The 18,423-nt window shown below is 28.5% G+C and overlaps 1 protein-coding gene across 1 annotated transcript in view; it reads right to left on the bottom strand.

Annotated features, from left to right (window-relative positions):
- Nucleotides 1-16,902, bottom strand: part of LOC129960149 (monoglyceride lipase-like) — a 76,717-nt gene extending 59,815 nt beyond the window's left edge. Inside the window, exon 1 of the mRNA XM_056073333.1 lies at nt 16,759-16,902. Coding sequence (XP_055929308.1) covers nt 16,759-16,871 — 113 coding nt within the window. The 5' untranslated portion in view covers nt 16,872-16,902. The remainder of the gene's footprint in view (nt 1-16,758) is intronic.
- Between the last annotated feature and the right edge of the window lie 1,521 nt (nt 16,903-18,423).

Here is an 18,423-nt window from a genome sequence, read left to right as displayed (position 1 = left end):
CAGAAATTTCTTCGAGAGTTTTTTTTTTTTTTTTTTTTACTTTACAACTGAACAGAAAACCGCAGAATTCAAATTAACCTTTTCAGATGCGCCTCCTACATGAAGGACATGAAAAAATATTTATATTTATACAATCATTTACAAGGCTTTCAGCTTATTCTTTTAAAAATAATCGTAATAAAATAAGTACTTTAATCAACTTACTGTACTAAGTTAGGCCCAAAATAATTAACTTCTTTTAAATGAGTTTAATGAGTTTCATTTATTTAGTAGAATTTGACTAGTTTGAGCATTTTTAATTCGGATTATTCAATACGAATTAATCCTTTAATCGCTATGTACGTGCATCATACTTGAATATATGGGGATTAGAAACAAAATTGAATCATGTTTAGTTTAGTTTAGTTTAGTTATATTAACGTCCCGTTTTAAAGCAATACTAGGACTATTTGGGACGGACCTTGTAATTTTAAACCGCGGTCAGATGATAAAATTGAATCCTGTAATTACTTTTGACAGGACGTAGAATTTCTGTATAATAAATTTGATAAGCATGGAATAAATTCTGTGATTCAAATAATAGAGATATACATTTTAAAGTGATTTCTGATTTTTTTTTGTTTTGTTTTCTCGTATTCAAAGACAAGAGTGTTGTAATCGTTGAAAAAAATTTGAACTCGAAATTTTGGCGAATTCCTACATTTCAGAATATTGTTTAATATCGTGCAGCATTGTACAATATACGTGTACTACTGGGGTCCTTTGCTATCATTTAAACTTACAAGAAATTAACATAATAAAAATATGTTGATTCACATAACTAACATATCTTTGGAAAATTTTATATAAAATTAAGACAAGTAATGGTAAAATTTATAATGAAGAATTTTGAATTATAAAGCATCTTATTCACGTTTAAAATGCATTGAAATATAATATTTGAACTTTTCTAGCTCGTTTTTATCACATTAACTTTAAAAAATATATAAGTTATCACCATTTAATCTTCTTTGTCTTTTTTTTTCAGAGATCTATATTCTAACTGATACCTTTGTTGGATTCTAACTGATACCTTTGTTCCAATCCAACTCTGATCTCTTACTGGTGATAGTCGTATTCTTATGTAAAATTTCTACCCGGCATAGTATTCATCTCCATTGAATTCTATATTGGCTTGCTGGCAATGAAATGGCAAAAAACTGGCTAAGGCGGCTTCTGCGAATACTCAGAAGAATTGTTCTCGTTCATTAATCGTAACGTTGTACAAATTTACTTCCGATGTAAAAAATTGGCCGAGCAAACTCTAATTTGTACGCTCTTCTCTCTGTTTCTACTCGGACCATATCCGCTGTGAGACCCCAGCAGATTTTCTCACGTTTCATAAATGGTCACTTACGACTATTTTCTTTGAATATGGAGAAGGAAATTTGTCCATGTACGCAAAGTGCAGCTCCGGTGCAATAATCCTCTTTAAATACCTTCTACAGTGTACCAATTCTCTCTTCAAGATTTTGTAGCAGATATTCTGTTATTAGTGGCTTTTGTTAAAATATGCATGTTGAATTCCTGTTAAAAAAATCGTGGCCCAATAGCTAATTTTTAAATCGCCAGAAATAGGTATATAGTTCTAATTATAAAAACGATGTAAATGTTGTTATTGAAAAAAGATGTTGTTTTGAATTATTAAATAAATTTTGGAAAAATTTACGAAATTCTAATATTTATACAGTTCGCCAGTTAAATTAGGCACCTTTATGAAATGTTCATGACATCCTAAATTCAAAAAAGTTATACACTTTTGTGGCTAAAACTGGTCGAGTTATGAAGCTTTGGATATTATTATTTAAATTATTTTATACCATTTTAATTATCACTTCGAGAATTATCCGCCGATGAATGGGCGATTTTCCACCAGGCAACCATTAATTGACTTTAAATAATCTTGATCACATAAAAATTGAGTATTCTTTATTAAAATGTTAATGTGTTGTGAATATTTCATTCCATATGACGAATAAAGTCTACAAACTGAATAAAAAATTAAATTTCTTAAATTTTTTTTTTTCAGAAATGCATTTATTGCATTCAAAAAATATAAAATCGAGTTCCTAAAGTCATTTAATGCATTTTTCAAAATGGAAACATATGCTTCTCTAACGGTTTAGAAACTAACATTTGGGTCAAGATTAAAGTAGACATTCTTTATACACTAATGGATTTTGTCTAACTAAGCTAGTTCAACAAGAATAGAGACCCCCCCCCTCCAGTTTTTGCGGCGCCACCAAGACTACTCCAAGTACAAGAGGAGTATAGCGCCCCTCTTTCTCCTTTTGCCCCCCTATCGCTACACTATTGATTTAAACTGAGATCAAAGTGAGAAATCTGTTTCTTGATGTATCTGTATCCTCTATCCTATCCATCAACTAATAAACTCATTATAATTCTAAAAGGTTAACTCATTTAGTTCTGAAAAGCAGTCTAAATTTAAGTGGAGAAAAGAATTCCTGACAGTTCAAATATATCATTTTGGAATTCTTACATCTCAGAAAAATGAAAATCGTACTTCGATTTACAATACTTTCTTTTCAGAAAGGAAGCCACTTTCTTCAAAATAAGTCGAATACTTTAAAAATATTAAAACATAAAAAATAATTTTTGATAAAAAATAATATTTGGGACTTTGCGATTCCAGTCCATGAGTTTAAATATACGAAGACACCCATCAAAAATTATAATTCATAAGTTTGACATTATTCTAATTATATTAAACATCTGATGAAATTTATAAATAAACTTATAAATGAATACTTATTTCAAGATTAAGATATGACGTTATTAACATTGAAATATCAAAACTATCCATTGACATTGGAATTGTATTCATTATCCACTTATTCTTCGAGCTGTTACTGCCTGGTCTCAAAGTTGATTGAAGGTTTTCAGATTCGAATCCGCCAAATCTAATCTGAAAACCTGAACCAACATTGGCATTGTTGCATATTAAATCAAATGGAATTAAATGTTACCGTTTACTATAGAATTTTGGAAAAGAGGTACTTGGCTAATATCTCACATTTGTCCTTTGACCACAGTTAAAACTCTTCTCTTGTTACTTCAAAACGGAGACACTCTCATAATTGAACTAAATCTGCTTACTGTTCAGACTACTTGTACACATTTTATTTTTGTCGGTAAAAAAATTAGTGACAAAATGTCGAGCAATGTCGGACAAGCGAATAGCTACAAAAATCAAATTTGCGCAACAGATGCTATAACTGCGGATTAGGTTCCAATATCCTTTCGACCTCTAAGTTGAAATGCTAAGTAAAAGAAAAACTTTTGCTAACGGCTTATCCGACAGCGCATCCCTGCGATTTTATGTACATTACCAACTACTATCAATGTACATCATGCAACTAATTATTACTCCAACATTTTGTCTCTAATTACTTGCCTGTCAAAACTGTGTCAAAGAGTTGGCATTTGAAACATTACAAAAAAAGCTGAAATTGGCGACAGAAAAAAATCAATGCCCACAAAGCGTCTCATCTTCTGCTCTTGTAGACTGAAATCGAAATCTCCAGACGTATAAAAAAAGCTCACCAGGGGCTTAAGACAAATCAAGGCTAAAACATTTGAGTCGAAAGAAATGATTTCTATCTTGGCTCCTTTATTCATTAGTTATTATTCAAAAACTGGTCGACCAATGTATGTTTTAGCAGAAAATTGCTGGTTGGCTGTTATAGATTTTTTTGGTTTCCTTCTAAAAAAAATTCAAATATGGGCCAGTTGACTCGGAAAATCATTTGAAAAATCAACCTATTCCCATAAATAGGAATTAATACAGACTTCTATTTCAGTGTCCAAGGCTGCCTTGGCAAACACAAGCTATCGGATTTTCTTTATATAACGAGTCCTTGGCCATCTCAGCTAGACCGAGCCGCATTATTAAGCAACAAACATGTAAAAAAAATATATGACACCCTCTTCCTGCTTTTCAAATAAAAGTAAGGCCTCATTCATATTATATATTTCACTGATGAAACAAGCAGCAGAGGAAATGTAGTGTTAGTTGAAATATTAATGGGATACTGAATTAGACTTGCTGCTGAGTATAATGTGGAGTTCTTTATGCGTTAAAACACATTTTTTTCAACCAAATGTCGGTTTTTTCTTCAGCTCCTGCTGCTTCAGTTTTCATTTTCAACAGAAAACATATTCAGAAAGGCGCATGATGACAGTTTTCATCTTCCAAATCGATTGTTTTGTCGATAAAAAGAAGAGACTATTTTTGTCGATAAACTCTTCCGAACTGGTTTCTTGTTTTTCACAGGTTCGCATTATCATTGAGTTCGCTACGTAGGAATTATTTTGAAGCAAAAAGTATATGAACCCTTAATTTGATTTTTTTTTATTTTCATAATACATAATACAAGACAAATCTCGATTATCTAATACATTAATGCATTAGCGATAACACTGAATCAGCGATAATATCGTTGAAAATTTTTTTAGTATATCTCCCAGTCTGTTTTCTTTTCACTCGATATTGTTTAAATTTGTATATTTAAAACTTGAATGCTTAATTTGTCAGATAAAACCTGTTGGCTATATTCTATTAATCAAGGTTTTCCTACCAAACAAAAGTTTTTTGGTACTTAATTATAAAAGTTAAATAAATATAAAGAAACTTTTCCTCGGAATACAAGGAAATAATTTTCAAAGCTGACCTGATAATTTATGAAATTCCTTATAAGATGGATTTTTTCTCAGGCAAATACAAGGAAGACAGAAAGAAAGAAAATCTATCTTTCGTGACAAATTCCTATTATTGTTTCAAATCAAGTATTTGTAAGAAAAGAGAATAATTCATTACAAAATATGAAACTCGTTCAATGTCACTTTAGCATAGAAATAGGAAAAGCACGCCCCTCTCCCATAAAGAACAATTAAACCTTCAGTTTGTATGAAGGACTTTGTTCAAAACAATCTATTTCCTCTATACTTGAAGTTTTTTCGTGTTAACTCAGCACATTTCAATCAAATTATTTCCTTTTCAATGATTTTGAATAAAATAATGCTACCGTAGATCAATTTTCTACTTTGCGAATAATGTTCCTCACGCGAAAGATATAGAAAAAAAGAGTTGACCTCAATTTTTCGATATATCTCCGGATTTTAGAGCATTTTAAGTCCGTAAAAAAATGGAATTGTGACTGTTCATTTAAGGTCACAATATCCTAAAAACGAAAGCAAAGCTAAATGGATGAAATTTGGCTTATAGTTTTATCATTACACTCCGTATAAAATTATCAGCCAAATCCGTCAAGAATTAATCATCTTTCAGACTATGTATTCTTATGCATGTGGGCCTGATAACCTATAAATGTAACCTCTAAGATAAATGAAATTTGGTACGTAATCTTGTCAAAAAAAACTGTAAATCTGTATCAAATATCGGACCTAATAGGTCTAAAAAAAGATGTCCAAAAAATAGATTCCGATAGTTATGAAAAATAATATAATTAATTGTAGTACATAAACTAATTCAAATTATGAAGAAAAGGAAAATAAATGATTCTCCTTTTAATTTCTAAAAGAAGATCAGCCATTTAGCAATCAAAGACCTATTTCACATCTGACCATCTCTCAAGAGAATGAAAAATTGTTCCTACTTTCACTAAAAAAAAAAAAGGCCACAGAAAATATATCCTCTCCAAAATATAGTAATAAGGAATATTTCTTCTCCAAAATATAGTAAAAGTATAATTTTATTATCAGTTGTAATTTATTTATTTATTTTATAAAAAAAAATGATGGAAGAAAGATAAATTGAAAATAAAAGTAGTAAATGCAAGTGCCAAAAAAAATCATATCCCGTCCTTGAAGTTAAATTGTTAAATGAGCAATGCTTTATAATTCGATAAATGTAAAAATTGCCCTGTTAGTCCTCTAAATAGTTTAAAAGAGATCTCAGAGAAGAGGGAATTGGAAACCTAACTAGGTGTATTTTCTGCGATTTTCCAGCATATTTTTTTCAAGGAGCCTTTGGTACTTAACGATAGTTACCACTTTTATTCTATTAGAAATATTACAGTAACTGTCAGTAAGGGAGAAAGAAATTCTAAAAAATATAGCTTGGCTTCCTTTTTTTTTTTTTTTTTTTTTTCTTCTTCTTCTTCTTCTTCTTTTTTTCTTCTTCTTTTGTTGGCAGTGTACACGAGCTTTAAAGTTCAAACCAGGAGAATACTTCAGGCTAAAACTTTTATACACGTATATATGGAGCTACAGAAGCAGAATAGAAAACAGAAATTTCTCTGAAAAGTGACTCTTTTCTGATAATTTGTTGAACATAACTTTCAGACTTATGCAGCCTCGAATTTGAAAATCCAGTTCTTTTCCACGCTTCTCATGAATTATCTTAATCCTTAAAATCCTTGAAGAATGGGCGATTCAAGAAGATTTAATAGGCAGCTTTTTTTTTCATTTTAACGTTAAAATCGAGTCAGTGAAATGGTAGAAAGATATCATTCTAGCAGAATTTGTGTATTTTTGACAAGAGACATCTTTATCGATGCATAGACCTGACTAGCAAATTAGAGGAGTTAAGGAGGGTTTTTTTCTTACGTTAATGCAATTTAAAAATATAAATGTTGTATATAAAAAAATTTCGTTCAATTACTTTTTCCATGTTTTCTTTCGTGTAAATTCTCTTAATTTTAAAATCCTTGGAAAATTGCCATTTTTCAAAGAATTGACCGATAACTTTTAATTTTTTTATTTTTCAGGATACAAACAAGTCAGCCTTTATTTTTGATGCCTTATTCATGAAATATTTCGCACACACATACACATAAAGGAAACGGTTAGAGTTATTTTTTTTAATTTCCATCTTCTGTACTTATAGGCATAGATATTTTTTGTAAAATATTTATTGATGTTATTTAAACTGGCAAACCTCTAGAATAAGCTAGATTTCAACTTCTCTTTCAAGTTTGCGCTTTACAAAGTAATTTAATTTTCTTTCAAGGGTGTGAGTTTAAAATTTAATTATTAAATGTCTTCAAAATATTATCATTTAGGACAGAAGAAGAAAGAAAAATAAAAATACATATATCGAACTTAGAAACCACGCTAAAGGTTTGATTCACTCAAAAATTCTCATTTCTAAGAAAAACTAAGTCTACAAATGAAAAAAACAAGAGAAAATAACATAAAGATTTTAGAAAACACTTTTGTCAATGTATTAATAAGGAAAAATATGTTTTTTCTTTCAAAAGTCTGGAAGTTAAAACAAAAATCGCAAAAGCGCGAGGCGTAGATAGGAAAACTGTAAGTAAATTGAAATCGTATTCGCATTCATAATGCATTTTTATATAATGAATGCTTCTTTATATTTTTTCTTACAATATTCATTGTGGCTTTATTGCCTTCTCCGTGACCTCACGTTTTACGATGCTTATTTTGAAATCTAGGATTTTGATTAAAAATCTTTTTTGTGCACCGATAATTTCTTTAATATTTTAATTTTCTATACTCCTGGTTTAGTCTCCATTTCATATGATATACATTGTGGCTTAAAAAAGGATGTAAAATACCATCACTTTATCCAGGAATCTAATGCTGCACGCAAACCAATATACCAAACCGGCAGATTTTCTTTATATTCACATACATATCTTTAAAATAAAGAATCATCAAGATTAAACTTAACATCTATCAATATTCTTGATTAATGAGTATAAATATTTAAATTCGTATATTAGTGCTTTCTTTATAAAAAATTGTTTACATGCAGGAAGTTTCATAATCACATACGCATTTCTAAATTCCCATTATGTTTTCCAATAATTTTAAAGTTAAATTCTAAAGATTTTCTTTCAAATAATGTATAATATATTAAATCATTATCAAACTTCGATACATGCCAGCGTATATTTACTTCTATGTATTGCGTACGATACTTAAAAAAATATGTTTTGGCTTATCATTTATTGACGTCCATCTGCTCTACGATACTTAAAAAAATATGTTATGGCTTATCATTTATTGACGTCCATCTGCTCTACGATACTTAAAAAAATATGTTATGGCTTATCATTTATTGACGTCCATCTGTTCAGAAACTCTACTAGGTTGGAACATCGGAGAATTGCGTACGATACTTAAAAAAATATGTTATGGCTTATCATTTATTGACGTCCATCTGTTCAGGAACTCTACTAGGTTGGAGCATCGGAGAATTTCAAAGCCTTTCAAATTATACATGCAATCGTTAAATTTGGTATTTATGCTGAATACAAATATTTTAGGAAACACTTTTGTTCGTATTTACCTAAAAAAAATTACGTAGATATTCATCTGAAACAAAAAAAAAAGTCGAGAATAAGTTCATTACGAAATTGTGAAGCCTCACAGCTTAAATGTATTTTTACGTTTTGCGTTTGTTATTCCACACTAAAATGTAGCGTATCAATTATCACCATTCATATGCTCAGAAACTCTCTTAAGTTCAGACATTCTAGATTCATACTGCTTTTTACAGGATGCATTCAATTATTACATTCACTGTTTGCCAATGAATGCCGAAGCAAACATTATGGAAAACCAGAATTTTGACATTATTTTGAAAATCATTGTTTTTGAACTTCCTTTTTAAAAGATTTTGTGGTATCTTACACATTTATTTGTTGTTTAAATTAGCATTCTTGAAAGCCATTACTGTATTTGAAAACACTATTAATTCAAATCAAATATTTTTTGGGATAAAAAGTAAACAAAAATTGCTTTCAGTGTGGTGTCTTCGAGAAGTATGGAACGGATTTTTTTTCCTTGTTTGTCTCATTTTAACTTTAATTTATGCTGAAAGCATAATTTAAGCTCAAAATTCGCGTGCTTAATTTATATATCCAACACTGGATTGCAAATAGATTTTTTTTCTCTTTATGTAAATGGAGCAAATTCATTTTGTATAGCTTTCGAACGAAAAAAGATTATGCAAGAAATGATTATGCGCAAAAGTAATGTTTCATTAAATTTCAAAACATTAGCAGACATTTCTTACTTATTTCCATTTTATGGGAAAAGCAGCAATTTCGTTCAAAAAAATAATTATCTAATTGAAGAATTGAACGCTAAAGAGTTCAATGTTGCTAATAATCAAGAAAAATGCTCTCCCTATCCTTTAAGCTCAGATTTACTCTCTAACTCATTAAACATGACATTCATATCTAATTTTAAATCTGGATTTGTATATTGCTTCAATGAGGCAGAAAAAGTGATTGCTCTTGAAATTATTTGACTCCTAGTTCGTGTGGAAGCACTTAATATTAATGGATTCTTTATCGATTGTGTCCAGATCACACATGTCATAAACAGGTCTTCTTTAGTTTACCTCTACATACAAACCACTTTAAAGGAATCATTATAATCCCAAGCTATGAATGCTTTATCTAAACTTAAAATTCGCACAAGTCATTAACATACCATTTTTTTTATTCTCTTTTTCTCTCGCTCGCTCTCCCCACTTTTTTTTTTTTTTTTATATTCCTTCCATTAAACATTTTTTCCTGCTATAAGTAGTCAACATTTTAACTGATATACAAGGTAAAGTGAATTAAAATAGAAAAAAAAATGAAAGGCTGTATTAACGCAAATTCTTGGTGGTATGTGTTTCATAAAATGGAGAAATATATGACGTAAAAAAAAAGGAATAAAAAATCGGCAATAATGAAAGAAAGGTGAATTATTCTCGACATTAATGCAATTCAGCTGCCACGATTTTATAATCTGTCACAGTCATGATTATATTAATTATAAATTGTACGTGGTCTTTACTTTATATCTACGCACAAACAAATGGAGCCATTACAACTACATGCTATATAAGTGTTCTAGCTAAATTTCATTTTCACACAGGTCATTAAAATAACATTTTTCCTTTCTTCTTTTAAGTCTTTCTATCAATTTTTTTCGTGCAATAAGCAATCAACCTTTTAATTGATGTTCCAGATATTTAGAACTTAAAGTAACTTTATTTATAGAAATATAGGAAAAAATCTAGAAATCTAAAGAACACCAAATCTTTCAAAACGTCAGGAAACGAAGGACACATAAGAAATAGAAAATAAATTGCAATATCTAGTATCATGATAACGTCTTGGCAACATAGCATGATAGTTTTATAGGAAGAACGTCAGAATTAAAGAAACATCGAATAAATAAAAGTTTATGAGAAAATTCTGTCTTGAAGTTTCGTCCAAAGAAATTAAAACAGCGACAAAAAAAAGTGACAGACAGATTTAATGAAATAATGATATTGGCTAGAGTTTCATTAAAACAATGAAAAGCTTTGTTCCAAAAAGTGTTTTCAAAAGTTTCGAAAAAGTTTTAAGGCTAAAGAAAATTTTCCACGAAAATAAAATGGATGTAATTAAAAGGCTAATTTTTTTAATTAATCCGTAATATATTTATGTTTTAATTTTGCAATTATAAATGAAGCATATGTCTTATATTAAATTAAAATGAATTGCATCTTTTATGAATTATAAACGCCTTATTTATCATCAACTTTGCTATGAATACATCTTCTACCTAGATATGCAAGGAAAAATATGAATCGAAGCACACAAGATGAAATCTGAAAACTTTGTGAATCCATAGATTGACTCCTAAATTTTTATCTATGCAATTCATCGTTAGTTATTAACAAGTGTATTTTAATAGCAATTATTAATCAAAGTATCTGGACCATATAAAATGCTCGTCATATATTACTTTATATGGATTAAAAGTAAATCAAAAAAGACAAAAAGAGGCACATCTTCTAGCTATGCGATCACTTTTTATAAAGCACGCAATCTAAGACTCCACTTACTTTTGGTTGATTAGTTAATTAATTTTTAACTACAGCAGAACTTAACTAATTGACGCTGCTGGGATCACAATAAAAATTTTATTTATCCCAAAAAAACTGGGTCTAAAAATGCATACGACAGAAGAAAGTGAAACTTCTTTGTTAAAAACGCTAGTAATGATATATTTATAGTATTTAATAATTTAAATGGAAGTTATTATTAATAAATAAATGATAATCAGTTTAAAAAAGTAATGGTTATAATTAAATTTTTATCGTTTTAAAACTAATAATGTTAATAAGCAAACAGTTTACAATTATTTTAAATAAAACAATTGCGTAATAAAACTTCAAAATAAATATAATAATTTTAGAATTAAACTTATAAAAAATTTTTAAGAATGTAAGAAATTTTTATGGATTTTTAAAAGAAAAAAAAATGGAACAGAAGTGAAGTTTTTGATTAAATTAAAGGCCAAAAAGTTATGATTACTGAAAATACAAGATACGCACATATTTAACAAACGAATATCAATTATAAAAAAATTAATTTTGATTTGGAATAAAACAGAATAAATTCGAACTGTAAATAATATTTTAACAAGATAAGAACATTCAAAGGATCGGGGGAAAATTCCAATTGCTTCCTAATATTCCAAGCATGAATAAGTATGAATACTTAGTATAAGTATTTCCTTCCAAGTATAAATATTTTACTTCTTTCTAATTGTTTAAAAATGATCATTACGAGATTATGAAATTTACACTACAGTGCAATGACGAAAATAAAAATATATATAAAAAAAAATTCTGGAAGTAAATTGTTGCGAAATCGAAAACAACATTTTTTTTTTCTGTGCTCAAGCATATTAAAATCAAATTTCGAAAGATTATACTATAAACAATCTCCAGTTGTTTTTATTTTCAAAACACACATTTGATGTTTACGAATGAAAGCTATTTCAGACGTTTAAAATAAATACAGATAGCTGAATTGATTATCTTCTTGGAATGAACGCGAATTTGAATGTTCAGGAAAGAAGGCAATTAGCGGATCAAAAAATGTCAAGTGGAACTGGGTGCAACCACGTCATTTACATATTATTCCCTATTTCAGCTGCGTTTTTTTTTTTTTTTTTATGTGACTTGCTATTTTCCTGAAATTTACATGCGTTGCGCAATTTATTGGGACATCTATTACATGTATCTATCTACGCAGTGGTTGAATACTGAATTGTATATTCTACGCAGTTAATTACAAATTGCATTATACATTCAGAATTCGAATTTAATTTAGATATATGTTCATCATTTGAAGATTTCTGATCTCCATTTTAGTCATTATAATTGGGATTATTCAAAAAAAAATTTTTTTTTGAAGGTTACTTCTTAAATTAATTTTGTATCTTATCGTATTAATCCTAATATTGATTATAATATTCGCTTATTTATTACAACAAACTAATGCAATTGATGTCAGTATCCTCTTTTTTTTTGTACTTTATTTCATTATTTTTAACTGCGCAATTCAAGTACTTTGAAGTTGACAAATTACGATAAAAATTCCTATCACTCAAAAATTTGAATTAAGAACAAATAAGGAACAGAACAGCATAGCAGGAGAAATTAAAATTCTTTAATTAATAATTAGTAGCATTTTTATTTTTTATTTTTAACAAGTCAAATAATATTTTTTTAGTCAATAAAAAAAGTATAACTAATAAATAAATAATAATTGATGTTAAAAAAATAAAGCGATAATAATTCTAAGTAAAACAATAGTAATTTTAATTGAAAGTAATTTTTAAAAAAACCATTATTCGCTTATTTATTACACCAAACTAATGCAATTGATGTCAGTATCCTCTTTTTTTGTACTTTATATCATTATTTTTAACTGCGCAATTCAAGTACTTTGAAGTTGACAAATTACGATAAAAATTCCTATCACTCAAAAATTTGAATTAAGAACAAATAAGGAACAGAACAGCATAGCAGAAGAAATTAAAATTCATTAATTAATAATTAGTAGCATTTTTTTTTTATTTTTAACAAGTCAAATAATATTTTTTTTTAGTCAATAAAAAAAGTATAACTAATAAATAAATAATAATTGATGTTAAAAAAATAAAGCGATAATAATTCTAAGTAAAACAATAGTAATTTTAATTGAAAGTAATTTTTTAAAAACCATTATTCGCTTATTTATTACACCAAACTAATGCAATGTACTTTATATCATTATTTTTAACTGCGCAATTCAAGTGCTTTGAAGCTGACAAATTACGATAAAAATTCCTATCACTCAAAAATTTGTATTAAGAACAAATAAGGAACAGAACGACATAGCAGGAGAAATTAATATTCTTTAATTAATAATTAGTAGCATTTTTTTTTATTTTTAACGTCAAATAATACTTTTTTTAGTCAATAAAAAAGTATAACTAATAAATAAATAATAATTGATGTTAAAAAAATAAAGCGATAATAATTCTAAGTAAAACAATAATAATTTTAATTGAAAGTAATTTTTAAAAAACCATTATTCGCTTATTTATTACAACAAACTAATGCGATTGATGTGAGTATCTTCTTATTTTGTACTTTATTTCATTATTTTTAACTGCGCAATTCAAGTGCTTTGAAGCTGACAAATTACGATAAAAATTCCTATCACTCAAAAATTTGAATTAAGAACAAATAAGGAACAGAATAGCATAGCAGGAGAAATTAAAATTCTTTAATTAATAATTAGTAGCATTTTTTAACAAGTCAAATAATACTTTTGTTAGTCAATAAAAAAAGTATAACTAATAAATAAATAATAATTGATGTTAAAAAAAGCGATAATAATTCTAAGTAAAACAATAATAATTTTAATTGAAAGTAATTTTTAAAAAACCATTATTCGTTTATTTATTACAACAAACTAATGAGATTGATGTGAGTATCCTGTTTTTTTGTACTTCATTTCATTATTTTTAACTGCGCAATTCAAGTACTTTGAAGCTGACAAATTACGATAAAAAATCCTATCACTCAAAAATTTGAATTAAGAGCAAATAAGGAACAGAACAGCATAGCAGGAGAAATTAAAATTCTTTAATCAATAATTAGTAGCATTTTTTAATTTTTTTTAATTTTTAACAAGTCAAATAATACCTTTTTTTTAGTCAATAAAAAAGTATAACTAATGAACAAATAATAATTGATGTTAAAAATATAAAGCGATAATAATTCTAAGTAAAACAATAATAATTTTAATTGAAAGTAATTTTTAAAAAACCATTATTCGCTTATTTATTACAAGAAACTAATGCAATTGATGTCAGTATCCTCTTTTTTGTACTTTATTTCATTATTTTTAACTGCGCAATTCAAGTGCTTTGAAGCTGCCAAATTACGATAAAAAATAAAGCGATAATAATTCTAAGTAAAACAATAATAACTTTAATTGAAAGTAATTTTTTAAAAAACCATTATGCAGCATTTTGCATACAACAACAGTAAAAGAACATTTCAGTATAAACATTGCAGTTTCGTTAATTTTTTAAAAAGAGAGAAACTTTGTTTTTTTATTGAATATGTTGTATAGCAGTAAGATTTTCAAAAGAATTAAAGGCTTTAGTAATTACGCATTTACAGCCCCTGAGGACACAAGATACAAATGCCTTTAATTCACAAAACGAAATGAGAAATATAAACTATTTTTTCATATTTTTTATCGATTTTGACATCGATTCAACAAGAAAAAATCTGAATTACAAACGATATTTTAACGTCATATAAATAAGAAATTCAAGTAATCGGGAAAATATTAGTTATTTTAATGCGAATTAAATACCTTTGGATCAGCCAAGTTTCGCTGTCACTTCAATTACTGCTTAAGCATGTTTTTGGCTTGTAGGAACTTGAGATATCCTACTAATTTACATTAAAAAAATTTCAGTTAGTTGCCAACATATTCTCTATCCGAAGCCAACTAACGTTTCCTTTTTTTAGCGTACAATTGGACGGGACTTGAAAGTGGAGTAAATTCAACATAAAGGTTAAAAAAAAATAGAAAGGCATCTCATATTTTGCTGCAGATATCTTGTTAAATATCGTTTTGAAATCCATGTCTCAAAAAAAAAAAAAAATTCCCAGTAATTGCGCATTTCCAGATCCTTTCGTGGAAGAAACTGCCATTGTAATGGAAATATGAACTATCTTGGACTTGTCCCATTTCTAAGACAAAAAATTGATATAGCAATTTGCAAATTCAATTTCAAATTTAGATTTCAAGGGGAGTTTTATTTCGCTCAATAAAAAAGATTTCATTGGGTATAAGCAATAAGGCCGTCGAAAATAATACAAAAATGTACGATACTAAAATTAGATACTAAGCGCTTTATTTTATATTTAATACAGTTATAAACACAAAACATACTAAGCATTTTCCAACTTTTTTTATGTTTAATATAAGACTTTAATTACTTATGTCATGGCAAAAAACTTACACTATTTTTAATAAATAAATATAAATTCTAAACAAAATTTTAATTTTTCACAATAGAAATCATTTAACAAAGTTTTCTTAGCCGTTCTCTTTTTGCACTTATTATTTCCCTACTTTCAAGTCCTAAGTGAAATAACCAAATATAGCGCTATGTATTTCCTCAAAACACTTTTGAGGTTGCATCTATTGTAAAAGTGACTTGGGAAATCTAAATATCATGAATAACAAAGAGACTGTTTCATAAAACTAAACAAATATAAACTTGTAACTGGAATTTTTGAAAGCGTAAATGAAAAAGCTTCCCCTTGCATGTAAAAAATTCCAACACTAGTAATATTTGAAACGGCACGAAACTATTCGCCCCAAGTTGCTTAATTTAATTGCTTTCGTAGAAGAATGTTACTTGCTTTCAAAAACAATTTATTCTCTTGCCATATTTAAAGCCAGAAATAAAGAGCACCGAACTCGGCTGCCGCTTTTATTTTGCGAATAACCATATTAAAATTACATTTCAAGGACAATAAATGAATTATTTTTTTGAAAACAGACAAGCATAAATGTGAAATACACAAAGGAAAAAAGCATTAAACTCACGAAATAAAATCTTTATCTTACAATCATAACAAATTCTGAAAAACATTAAGTTATTCAAAGCGCATTATGAGGAAAATATTATTTTACTCGCAAAAACAGCTCACACTCTCATCAAATTATAAGATAATAAGAAATTATAAAATACGAAGTTCATCAGTTTCTTTTCGATACGATAAAATGATATTTCATGAAAAATATATATATAAAACTTTATAAAAAAATTCAAAAGTCTAAAACTCTTCACGGAGATGAAAAAAAAAGCATAAAAAAATTAAAATCTTCTTTTTATAACTATAAAAACTCTCAGAAATAATCAAAATTGCGCGAAATTACTTCTTCGGAACTTTCCAAACATTATTTACTAAAACTGTATTCTGAAGACAGTTTTACTTTATTTGCCAAAAAAAGTTATAACTTTGTCATCTAGTTACTATACGGAAAGGCATTAGAAGACGATAATTTATGTAGAATGGATGATTTTTAAAAAAAAATGACAGAGAGAAAATAATGATTTTACAAGCTATCAAATTAAAAATCATCATCTCACATCCTCAAAAAGTTTCTTCTCACACAAATTTAAAGTTTCCCAAACTTTCCCAAACCGCATTAATTAAAAGTGCATTCTAATGGGAGTTTCGCTGGATTTGCAATAGATATTCTATTCATGATAAATTCAAGAGAAAGGAGAAACCATCGATAACGAAACTTTGTCACCTTGTTTCGATACTCGACTGTGATAACGCACGAGAAAAGTTATCAAAAAAAGCGGGTGAAAAGAAAAGAAAACCGCCGCAACTGACAGAAAACTTACCTCGGACGCTGAGAAGGTTCCCAGTATTTGCAAAACAAATGCTGTCCCTTGCTGTTCTGAATGGTCGAGGTGTATACGTTCACCTGAAGCGTGCTGTTTGCTAACAGACTCATAACTGGCACGCGTCCGTTCTGAGCCGTTTTCTCCACGCGCTCTGTTTACTACTAAAAACCCCTGCCTAGACGGAAGTGACATCACACGCCTCGCCCATGCGCGAAACGACTTTTCCTTGCCATTTGTCATCCGCAAACTTTTTCACAATTTTTGAAAATTTCCAATTTTGGATATTTTGACTTTCCTCATCGTTTCTTTCACGTTATCGGATTTAGTTTATATGATTGATAATGTCTAAATTTGGAATCCACTCATTTCCACATCGTTACTGATTGATAATTTATGTTTCGTCACTTTGCGATCCGATTAATCTCGTTGCTTTTTTTTTTTTTTTTAATGACGGCTTTGCTTAGTCGCAGCTCTTTGAATAGGGATGAAAGAAAAAAATAATAATAATGTATTTTCTTTTTAGTTGTGTTGTCCCATTTTACTTTACCAGTTTTCACGCGTGCATTTTTTCCGAACTGCCAATTTTATACTGTTAGGTGAGAATTGCGTTTACTCAATGCGCATATTCGCGTTATGATGTTTAATTTTATAATTCATGGGAACTCAAAAATTATGGGAGGTTGTAGTACAGGGTATTTGTATTTGCTACCTGATTATCATTTGATATTGATTTGCTTTTGAGTTATACTAAGAAAAATCTCCTTTAAAAAAAAGAAAGAAAAAGAAAAAGTTGTGTTGCGCTATTGGATTTTTCTATCTTTACCGATAAAACTTCATTTTAAAACTGCCAGTTAAATCACCAACTGAAATTGTCATTTGAAATGAGTGTGTTTCGGCGAGTATTTGCGTTATCAGATTTTGGATTACAATGAATTAATTCACAAAAATTATGGGTTTTTTTCTAACTGCTCGTATGCAAATGGATTGAATTTAATGAATCTCATCATTTTGACGCTTCTTAAATCCGAAAAAAATCGCCATTTTGAATAATGCTGTCTTTTAATTAGTAAGTTCGTGATTTCAAAAGCGTGACAAGATAGACGGAGGAAATATGACGCGTCATGAATATATCATCATTTTTTTTTAACATTTTGGTCGAAATCATCGCAGAGAAATATGTGCGTATTTAAGCGCGGTAACACAAAAATGCATCAAGGTGAATGAATGAAATCAGATGTATGTTTTTTGTTCTCTGTGAATGCTATGCCATATTGTGTTGGCTGGTATTTGAGGAAAATCAAAGGAAAGCACTTAAACTGAGTATCCTTTCATATTTTACACGTGCTTACGTCCCACGGTGGGGGGTACCTCGTAATTGAGGATGAGAAGCTTCCGGCAGGTGGTAGGTTCTCGCCACCCTGGTGCGCACACAAAAAAGATTGCGTTATCAGATTTAATATTGCGTTATAAGATTTAGAATTACAATGAATTAATACTCAAAAAATTATGGTTTTTTTTTTCTAACTGCTGGAATGCAAATTGTATGAAGAGAAATTATCGTAATCCTCATAGGATTTGACTTGAAGAATTTAATGAATCTCATCGTTTTGCCGCTTCCTAAATCCGAAAAAATCGCCATTTTGAATAATGCTGTTTTTTAAT

The sequence above is a fragment of the Argiope bruennichi genome, chromosome X2 (assembly GCF_947563725.1).
Source record: "Argiope bruennichi chromosome X2, qqArgBrue1.1, whole genome shotgun sequence".
Lineage (NCBI taxonomy): Eukaryota > Metazoa > Arthropoda > Arachnida > Araneae > Araneidae > Argiope > Argiope bruennichi.
This window is presented reverse-complemented; position numbering and strand designations above follow the sequence as displayed.